At 48.2% G+C, this 11233-nt stretch overlaps 1 protein-coding gene across 1 annotated transcript; it reads left to right on the forward strand.

The window, feature by feature from the left end:
- LOC107636787 lies at nucleotides 865-2870 on the forward strand. Its single transcript, XM_016340275.1, has 2 exons — nucleotides 865-1103; nucleotides 1196-2870. Exons 1-2 carry the CDS (start codon nucleotides 865-867, stop codon nucleotides 2868-2870), a joined length of 1914 nt encoding a protein of 637 aa, XP_016195761.1.

An 11233-nucleotide genomic window follows, 5' to 3' on the forward strand; every position in this document is an offset into this window, starting at 1 on the left:
TAAGGCCCAAACGTCATGCGGGTCGATCCGAACGGTCGGGTGCGAGACGCTCAACCACCGACCCGGACACGCGTTCTTGACAGTTCTCTGTTACAGCTGTATTGGGAAGCTTCGAGGAAGGTGGGTCTGCCCTTGCGGGACCCACTCCTGACCCCCAAGGTACGTCACATACATCACTTTACCCACTTTTCGCCTGCACACTTGATTGACTAGAGCGTCGGAGTGTCTTTGTAGGTGGCACCCCCTCTTCACTCAAAGAGCCTGGGACGTCGGCTGCTCCAGCTTCACCCCCGCAACCCAGAACCAGGCGATACCCCACCTTATCAACCCAAGGACCTCTCCAAACCGTCCGGTATCCGAGCAACCCAACATTGGCGTCGTCTGTGGAAAAGCCTAAATGGACATCGTACAGGGTCCAGGAGACCATGGCCGCGGGACAAATCCCGGGGGGGCAGCCTCCGTAGCTTCTTCCCGGGAGCGCACGAGGTCCCCTCCATGACGACCCGAGCCGTCTTCACGATCCCAAGAGAGACGCCCCTTCGGGGGAACAGGCAGCAACAGCGCCAAAATAATGCAGGAATTGCGTCATAGGATACAGAACCTGGAGCGCTAGCTGGCAGATCAAGAACGTCGTCAACGAACCCCCGAGCCAAACTATTCCCGATCTCCCGAGACACGTGAGAGAAGTCGCTCCCAGCGCACGCCCAGCCCACGATATGAGTCTGAAAGCGTCGGGAGGAGCGGGGACGGCCCCGAAGACGGCGCGACCCCGTGATATACACTCGGCTTGAGGGGAGACGCGCCACAGAGAGAGATCGGGAAGACGGCGGAGAAAGGCCGAAGAGAACGCGACGACCCATGATAATGGGTGCAACCCCGTTTCATCATTCCATCCTCGAGGTCTGGCTACCAAAGCACTTTGATAAGCCGACAGACATGAGGTACGACGGAACCCAAGACCCACAGAAGCACCTTACGGCCTTCGAGGCCAGAATGAACCTGGAGGGAGTAGGCGATGAAGTGAGGTGTCGCGCTTTCTCGGTCACTCTGGCGGGACCTGCAATACGGTGGTTTAACAGCCTCCCGCAGGGATCTGTTGCCAGGTTCTCGGATATAGCCGCGCTTTCTTGGCCCATTTCACTAACAAAATTACAAAGACGAAGCACCCGATCAACTTGCTCGGGGTGGCACAAAGGCCCGGCGAGCCGACCAGAAAATATCTGGACCGGTTCAACGACGAGTGTTTGGAGATTGACGGGCTAACTAATTCGGTGGCCAGTCTGTGTTTGACGAACGGACTTCTGAATGAGGATTTCAGGAAGCATATCACTATGAAGCCGGTATGCATGATGCAAGAGATCCAAAGCGTGGCTAGGGAACATATCAACGATGAAGAAGTCAGCCAAGTCGTGGCAGCCAACAAGCGGCAGCCCGCCTACAATCAACCTCGGCAGCACGGTGGAGGGGAAAGGCTGAAGGAGCACGCCAGAGACGGCGGGCCAGGCAAGACATCCAGGCCGTTTCCCCGAGTCAGGAAATTCACCAACTACACCCCTCTCACCGTCGCCATCGTAGAAGTTTATCAGCAGATAGCTGAGAAAGGAATTCTGTCAAAGCTCCGACCTCTAAAGGACAGAACCGGGGGGAACAAAAGCCTCTATTGTGATTATCATAAGGGCTATGGGCACAAAACACATGATTGCTTCGACCTCAAGGACGCACTAGAACAAGCGATCCGGGACGGAAAGCTGGCCGAATTCTCCCGCTTTATCAGGGAGCAGAGAAGACGAGATCGCGGTCGCGAGGGAGAGGACAAGACCCGCACGGTGAAGCGGCGTCAAGAGCCAGAGGACAACGAACACGGCCTTACCATAGTAAACGTGGTAACAGCAAGAGACGCGGCTCCAAGGTCGAGATCGGCACATAAGAAGGACGCCAAAGTCCTGGCAGTCTCCTCGTCTCCAGCGCGAAGCTCCAAGAGGGTCCCGCCTATCTCGTTCGGTCCGGAGGACCAATGGTTCGAAGAGGTCGCGGAAAATCCTCCTATGGTCATCATGGCCAGAGTGGGAACCGGCCTCATCAAGTGGATCCTCGTAGACACCGGGGCTGACTCGAATATCATGTTCCGCAACGTGTTTGATGCCTTGGGTCTCTGGGATGCCGACTTAAGGACTCACCAACACAGTGTAGTGGGCTTGGGCGACCACTTTATCAAGCGAGACAGGATAATATCCCTACCGGTATCCGTAGGACTAGGACGGGGAAGAAGGTCGGTAATGGCTGAGTTCGTGGTCCTACGAGACTCCACGGCCTACAACGTCATCCTAGGAAGAAAGACTATCAACGACCTTGGGGCAGTGATCAGTACAAAGATGTTGGTAATGAAGTTCATCGCTGATGACGGATCCGTGGGATCCATAAAAGGAGACTTGGAAACGACAGTTGCTTGCGACAATGCCAGTCTCTCCTTAAGAAAGAAATCTAAAGAAGCATCGGGAGTGTTCCTCGCCGACCTGGACGCTAGAGTCAACGACAAGCCCAGACTCGAACCGGAGGGAAACTTAGAAAGGTTCAGGGTTGGTGACACAGAGGAGAAGTTCACCTTCGTGAACAGAAACCTCCCGCACAAATTGAAGGAACCTCTAATGGAAATGATCAGGGCTAACGGCGACCTTTTTGCTTGGACGCCAGCTGACATGCCGGGGATAGACCCCCAGCTCATGTCACATCACTTGGACGTCAAGGCGGAGGCCAAACCGGTGGCCCAAAGGAGAAGAAAAATGTCACAAGAAAGAGCAGAGGAGGTGGCCAGGCAGACGGCCAGCCTCCTCGAAGCGGGATTTATCCGGGAACTCGACTACTCGACCTAGCTGTCGAACGTAGTTCTAGTAAGAAAACACGATGGAAAATGGAGGATGTGTGTAGATTACTCCGATCTTAACAAAGCATGTCCCAAGGACTGCTACCCCCTACCCAACATTGATGCGCTCGTCGACGCGGCGGCAGGGTATCGATATCTGAGCTTTATGGATGCTTATTCTGGCTACAATCAGATACCGATGCACCAGCCAGACGAAGAGAAAACAGCGTTCATAACGGCGGGGGGAATATACTACTACAAGGTAATGCCATTCGGCCTGAAGAACGCTGGGGCCACATACCAAAGGTTAATGAACAAGATATTCAGCGACCTCATAGGCAAAACGGTGGAAGTATACGTGGATGATATCCTTGCAAAGACCACCCGACCTGAAGACCTCTTAAGCGACCTAAGAAATGTGTTCGCTTCCCTCCGGCAATACGGCATGAGGCTTAACCCGCTTAAGTGTGCCTTTGCCATGGAAGCAGGAAAGTTCTTGGGGTTTATGATAACCCAGAGAGGGGTGGAGGCCAACCCAGAAAAGTGTCAAGCAATACTCCAAATGAAGAGCCCAGGCTGCGTCAAGGACGTTCAGAGGTTGTCAGGAAGGCTCACCGCACTGTCCCGCTTCCTCGGTGCGTTGGCTGTGAAAGCCCTGCCGTTTTTCAACTTGATGAGGAAGGGGATAGCGTTTGAGTGGACCCCGGCGTGTGAAGAAGTGTGCAAGCATTTCAAAGAGATTCTTGCAACACCACCTGTTCTCGGGAAGTCCAAGGTCGGAGAACCACTATACTTGTACTTGGCCATAACGGACGAAGCAATGGATGCAGTTTTGGTGCAAAAAGAAGGGAAGATCCAACAACCAATTTACTTTGTGAGCAAAGTACTGCAAGGAGCAAAGTTGAGATACAGCAAATAGAGAAGTTGGCACTTGCACTCCTGACCTCTTCCCATAGATTGCGACAGTACTTTCAAGGTCATCAAGTGGTCGTGAGGACAGACCAGGAAATCCGCCAGGTACTCCAGAAACCCGACTTAGTGGGAAGGATGATGAATTGGGCTATCGAGTTATCCCAGTACGACTTGCAGTATGAACCCAGGCATGCGATTAAGGCGCAGGCCATGGCCGACTTCTTGGTAGAAGTAACGGGGGATCCAACCGAGGCAACAAACATACGGTGGAAGCTCCACGTAGACGGGGCCTCCAACCAAACGTTCGGAGGTGCTGGGATCATCCTGGAAAGCCCCGCCGGAGTCATATATGAACAATCAATCAAGTTTGAGTTCCCGGTGTCGAACAACCAAGCAGAGTACGAGGCCCTTCTGGGCGGCTTAATCCTAGCTAGGGAAGTCGGAGCCACAAGGCTAGAAGTGTACAGTGACTCGTAGGTCGTTACTTCTCAGGTCAATGAGACCTACCAAGCCAGAGATTCACTGTTACAGAAGTACCTAGAAAAGGTCAAAGAGTTGAGCAAACAATTCAAGGAGGTCACGATCTAACACGTTCTGAGAGAAAGGAACACACGAGCAGACCTCCTATCCAAGCTAGCAAGCACAAAACCAGGGGCCGGCAACCGGTCTCTCATTCAGGGCTTGATAAAAGAACCAGCAGTCACCCTCCACTTGACAAAGATAGATCCCTCCTGGATGGACCCGACCACTGACTTCTTGGAAAGAGGCAAGCTCCCTGACGACGAGAAGGCGGCCAAAGCATTGAGAAGGGAGGCGGCCAAATATGCGATCATACAAGGTTAGTTGTTTAAAAAGGGACTCAGCCAACCCTTGTTGAAATGCCTACACCCCGACCAAACGGACTATGTGCTCAGAGAGGTCCATGAGGGGTGCTGCGGTCACCACATCGGGGGCAAAGCCCTAGCAAGAAAGCTTATCAGAGCTGGTTATTACTGGCCATCCATGATGATGGACTCCAAAGAATTCGTAAGGAAATGCGTCAAGTGCCAGCAGAACGCCAGTTTCCACAAGGCGCCGGCAATCGAGCTAAGTCTATTGACGTCTTCCCGACCTTTCTCACATTGGGGAGTCGACCTCTTGGGACCCTTCCCGGTCGGTCCGGGGCAAGTCAAGTACCTCATAGTTGCTATCGACTACTACACCAAGTGGATAGAGGCTGAGCCACTGGCCATTATATCCTCATCCAATTGTCGAAAGTTTATGTGGAGACAAGTGGTAACTCGATTCGGCATCCCGGAGGTTGTTATCTCTGATAACGGGACGCAGTTCACTGATAAGAAGTTTGTGGAGTTCCTCGCCAGTTCAGGCATAAAGCAAAAGTTCTCATCCGTAGAACACCCCCAGACGAACGGCCAAGTTGAGGCCGCAAATAAGGTCATCTTGCTAGGCCTCAAGAAGTGGCTTGATAAGAAAAAGGGAGCATGGGCTGACGAACTCGCCTCAATCCTCTGGTCCTACCGCACGACCCAGAAATCGTCCACGGGAGAAACCCCATTCCGTCTGACATACGGGGTGGATGCTATGATACCTGTAGAGGTCGGCGAGCCGAGCCCATGGTTACTTCTGGGAGGAATAGAGGAAGCTGTAGAAAAGGACCTAGTAGATGAGGTTAGAGAAATGGCCCATTTGTCAGAGGCAGCACTAAAGCAAAGAATGGCCCTGCGCTACAATGCCAAAGTACTCAGGAGAGAATTCGAACAAAATGACCTAGTCCTGCAGCGCAACGACATCGGGCTGCTGACTCAGGGGGAAGGTAAGCTGGCGGCTAACTGGAAAGGCCCTTACAGGGTCAAAGAGGTGATTGGCAAGGGCGCCTACAAGTTGGAAAGACTCGATGGCAAGGAAATCCCGAGAACGTGGAATGCGGTAACTTAAGAAGATTTTATTCCTAGTCCAAACACGCCGAGTAGGCGACCTAACAAGCTTAGTAAGACCCGGGTTTTGCTTTATCATTAAATAATTTACTTCTGTTAAATACTTATCATTGTCATAGATTTGTTCAACAGCCGATTAATATTCACTTGTTCAAATTTACTTTTACCCTTTTATCCATCCCATGACAACGAATTTCTTATGGTATGTGTTAAATGAGGCGACGATATGGTATCCCGGGACTGATCACCCCGAAAACCAACCAAATTAACACCATAACAAACGGCTATAGCAATAATAAAGCCACGACTTGGCTTCGTCAAACTACCAACGCAACGGTAAACAAACGCAAGCGACAAGCCAATACCAGCAAAACGGTAATAAAATAGAACGAAAATGCACTACCGAGTAAGCCAGAAAAGACAGTAATCATAAGCCGACCAAGCAACTACTAAAGTAGTTTAAAGATTACAAGTTCTACAAAGTTCATCAAACTATGCGACAAGTTCTACAAAAAAAATTACAAGATTCATACAAGAGTACAAAGATCACTTCTTCAGCATATCGACAATCTTGCCATCTTTGATTGTTTTGAAAACCCCGATTGCCGACGTGTCGAAGTCAGGAGCCACGAGCTTCACTTGGGCTTTAAGGGCCTCTTCAGTCATCAGGATGGCGCTCTTCCCCTATTTCACAGTCTCTTTGTACTTCTTTTTAAATTCTTCAGCTTCGGATTGAGCAGCCTTAGCCGACGAAGTGGCCTCGTCGTGTTCCTTCTCCAAAGCAGCCACCCGACCCTGAGCAACATTGAGCTGGCTCTCCAAAGTCAGCTCCCGCTCGGTTAGCCGGGAGACGGCTGCATCAGAGGTCTTCAATTTTTCCTCAGCGGCTGTGGCTTTCTGCTCGGCATCTTTGAGCTTCTCCTCTGCTTTGGACAGCTGCTACCGAAGTGTTTCAACTTGCACTTTAAATTGATTGTTGGCCTTAACAGAGGATTCAAGTTTCCTCTGCACCAACTGCATTCCCGACAGCTCAAATTTGGCCTTCCTGGATATTGCGGCACCGCGAAGGAGAGAACGGTACATCCACCTTGCTTGCCCAGGGAGGTCAGAGCCATGGAAATATTCCTCCGTGCCGAGAAACAACTGGGAGTCTATAAAGTTCTCAGCATCGAAATTCATCTCCATCATAGTAAGGGCCCCTTTAGGACTGGAGTACGACTTCTTCCTTTTTGGGTTGTTGATAACCTTCACATCATCCTTCTTGAATTGTGGGTTGGAAATCGAGCCCTCGCCAGTACCAACGGCCTCGTCTAGGATGGGAGAAACATGCACCCCATCAGCACTTTGGGCCGACATCTCGACATCATGGGGCGGAGGCACCGCCTGATTCTCGTTATTTTTGGGTTGGGCCTCCTGATTCCCGTCATTCGTCTCCTCATCGTTGTCGCCAGCCAGAAAGGTGTTATATAAAGTTTTGAGACCGGTCACTTCGGCATACATTCCCACTGCAGCAAAATAGAAAAACCCGTTAGTCGTGAAATCGGCATAGCAAGTCAAAGCAACAATAGCAGGAAATGCAAGTTAAAGCTACTCACAAATGTAATTTCTAGCGACCTCCCGGTCACCCATAAGGAGATGGGGGTTCACATGGTTTTTGCCAAAAACAGCCAACAACACGTCGACAATCTTTTTGTCCACAGAGGACATTCCTTTGTATGTTACCTTAATAAAGGTATTGGACCCCGTCCCGAAACTCCAATATGTCGGGATGAGGCGCTGCCCCTCCAACGACAGCCAGAAGGGATGGCGACATTTGACTGGGCGCACCTTGAAGTACTTGTCCTTGAACCCATGGTAAGAGTCCTCGAACAAGCCAAAAATCCTCCGAACCTGGGCAGATCGGAAGGACATAAACCCTTTTCTTGCTTTCCCTTTTTTGGAAGGATTCGTAAGGGTAAAGAGGTAAAGAAACACGTCAACGGACACCGGCAGCTCTAAATATTCACACACCATCTCGAAACAGCGGATGGAAGCCCAACTGTTCAGATACAACTGCGACGGCGCCATGGAGCATCGGTTAAGGAGCGCCATTTGGAAAGAAGAGAAAGGAATGCGAACTCCCAATTGGGTAAACATTACCTTGTAGAACCAGATCCAGTCGGCAATTTGGGGGGAGTGGAGGTTGAGTTCATATAACCGTTCGTTAGGGGCGGGGACAAAAACATCGTAGTTAAACTCCTCGTCAGTCTCACCGCATAAGTACTCGGCTTGACGGAACTCAGTAAGCTCCTCCTCACCCATTTGGTTTAGGGAATCCTTTATGTCGGAGGTCACCCAAGCATACCGGTCGTAAGCCGCGCTTGAGGTGGAAGCTCGTGAAACGTGACGTGGGGCCATACTTACAGTGGGGGCACCACTCAATTAGTCTACGAGGTCGGGAGTTCGAAAAAGGTCCAGAAACTACGTTTTACCTATTCAACAACTGCAACCAAGCATGGTCGAAGCAAATCCTAAGTAAAAGCCTAAAAACTAATGCCTTGGAATGGTAACCCCCCTAATACACCTACCTAACACTAATGTCATCCAACATACAAGTCAAATCAGAAGAGTAGCATGCATACAGGAGCACAAACAGTGAAGATAAAATAAACATGGAACAAAGAGTGAAGGATGAGTGCTTACCAGGACAGTTGCTGGGATTCGAAGGGAAGCAAGAAGGAGCGAATGCACAAGGATACAGAAATAGCAGTAGGAAATTCGAGAGGGAAGAAGATGGAAGTAGAAAGAACAAGGAAGTGAGGTGGAAACGAAATACAAAACTGACTGGGGGATTAGGAAACTGACTCAAGAAGCGCGAAAGGCAAAGGGCAAAACAGTCTTTGCGCGCAGGGTTTTGAAATAACTCATTATGTGCATTAAATGCCTGACACGAAGAACGAGGTGACGAAAAGTTATCCCCAGCAACAAACAGACACGCGCGCAAGAGGCACGTCCTCTCCACGAGCAGCCGACCTAGCGACAACACACAAGAGAGAACATAACACGCCACCAACGGCACTCACGATCATTGCTGGCACGTTGGGGGCACTGTTATGGCCCGAGCCAAACGTCATGCGGGACGACCTGACCCATAGGCCACCCGACCCGAACGGTCGGGCGCGAGACGCTCAACCACCGACCCGGACACGCGTCCTTGACAGTTCTCTGCTACAGCTGTATTGAGAAGCTTCGAGGAAGGTGGGTCTGCCCTTGCGGGACCCACCCTGACACGGTATATATGGGGAGAGTCCTACCCCTCCCCCAAGGTACGTCACATACATCACTTTACCCACTTTTCGCCTGCACACTTGACTGACTAGAGCGTCGGAGTGTCTTTGCAGGTGGCACCCCCCTCTTCACTCAAAGAGCCCGGGACGTCGGCTGCTCCAGCTTCACCTCTGCAACCCAGAACCAGGCAATACCCCACCTTATCAACCCAAGAACCTTTCCGAACCGTCCGGTACCCGAGCAACCGAACATATATATATATATATATACACACACACATAAACCTCATTCGTTTAATAACTAATAACACTTGGAGGAAACATCATCAATCACCTTTGTTCTTTTCATTTTACCACCGAACCAAGCTTAAGGAAGATAAGAAAAAGAGAGATCGTGGGTGAGGGAGGGAAACCATGACTTCTTTGGCTTTTTACCTTGGATTTCTTGCGATCTGTACCTCCAATAAAAAATCGAATCCGGTAAAAGTGTTCGTATCCTCCTCCTCTACACGTTCGTGTTACTTTTGTCTGGTAGAAGTTGACGGTGACGTAGCTTCTCTTATCTTTGAGTTCGGCCAATTGGAGTTCTAGAAGGCACAAACGACTTCTGACGTTTTCTTCTTCAGCAGCTCGGTCAGAAAGCTTCTCCAAAATTTTCGTTGATTCTGATTTCGTACAAAGGTAGGGGGTTTGTTTTTAAAGTTAAATGTTTTAATTTAAGAATGCCTAAAAAGGTTATTGAATAATTGCAAATAATTTATGAGAGTCTAGTATTACTAATTGATGTGAATTTGTCGAATTGTGGTTGTGAATGGTGTTTAATTGGCGTTGTTTGTTAAGCTGAGATATGAATTGAGTTTGGATTGAGGCTGTGAATGTTGCTGGAATTTCTAGTCATGTTAATTTCTTAGTTTGATTGATGATTTGGGAATTGTTTGATAATAGTAAGTACTGTTGCAATGATTTGAGAATTGAAAATGATTTGGTAGGGACCTGAAAGGGTGGCATAGTCCGAATTTTAGAGGAAATGCTGTCAAATTTTTATAAAACTAAGAATTTATTTAAAGTGTTATTTAAAAGCAAATCTGATTTAAGAATATCGTTTGATTTTGATTTATTACGAAAAGAGTTTTGTTTTCAAATCGATTTATTAAGAAAAGTATAATGTTTTAAACTCAATCTTTTGAAAAGGAATTTTACTTTAAGTTATGTTTCGAGTTCGGTTGATAAGAAAGAAAACAAGAAGAACGAAGAGTAAAGGAAAGAGAGATAATTAAAGGGATCTCTACCACAGTAGAATAGAGAGCAAAGATTGAAAAGAAATTGAATGCTATTTGGGCCTTAGTGCCAAGTGTCTAGTGGGGACGGCGATACGTAACGCTCACTTGACACTATAAGGACGGCTCAGTGAGGACGGCGATGCATAACGCTCACTGGGGACCGAAAGGAAGTTCCCCCCCTGAGGACGGCGATACGTAACGCTCATGGAGGGGATGTTGGCTGAGATAAGGACGGCAGTATGAGACGCTTATCTCAGGACCAGTGTCGGGAATCGGGCAACAAACCGACACATGAGCTCATGGCCTGTATAGGACTAGACATGCATCATCCTTGTTTGCATATTTGTATTTGGCTGTGTTTGCTTGTATTACTTCTCTGTGATTGTGCTGTTTGACTTGTTTGTGTGTTGGTTTGGATCTCTTACTTGTGCTGTTGGTTCACGGATGCATTGAGGTGTAATGTTGTGGTTGAGAAATGATTATGTGGCTGAGAGATGATAAATATGATTAATTTTGTGATTAAAATCTGTTGGAGTTTAGAAATTTAGAGAAAAGTAATTGGTTATCTAAAGTAAAACTAAGTATTTTCATGGATTTGATAAATATAGTTTTATTGAGTAAAGTTAATTATTTACATTTTATTTCATTACTTTTACGGCATTCCTATTTCCTACTGAGAACTAGTGGTTTGTTCTCACCACAAAATCTTTCACCCTTTCAGTGACACAGGTTCAGATACTTAGTTTGAAACTATGGGCGATTATGAGTTTTATTTAAGTTTATGTGTTGAATTGTTTTTATAGAATTCCCTCGCCTTTGTTATTTAAGATTTAATTTTATACAGAGGGATAGGAATTGTATATGAGTTTCTTTTGAATTCTTTTGTATAATATTTATTATTACCAATAATTATGTGATTATTATTACTTGGTGTCATTTGATGAATGAGTTTGATTAATAAAAAAGAAAAGTTTTCGACAT

This window comes from Arachis ipaensis, chromosome B04 (genome assembly GCF_000816755.2).
Source record: "Arachis ipaensis cultivar K30076 chromosome B04, Araip1.1, whole genome shotgun sequence".
Lineage (NCBI taxonomy): Eukaryota > Viridiplantae > Streptophyta > Magnoliopsida > Fabales > Fabaceae > Arachis > Arachis ipaensis.

Bases quoted from the DNA above. Each gene is read 5' to 3' on its own strand.
- LOC107636787 (XM_016340275.1), top strand. From the start codon at position 865: ATGGGTGCAACCCCGTTTCATCATTCCATCCTCGAGGTCTGGCTACCA. The intron at 1,104-1,195 runs GTTCTCGGATAT...GGTGGCACAAAG, and splicing joins CCGCAGGGATCTGTTGCCAG to GCCCGGCGAGCCGACCAGAA.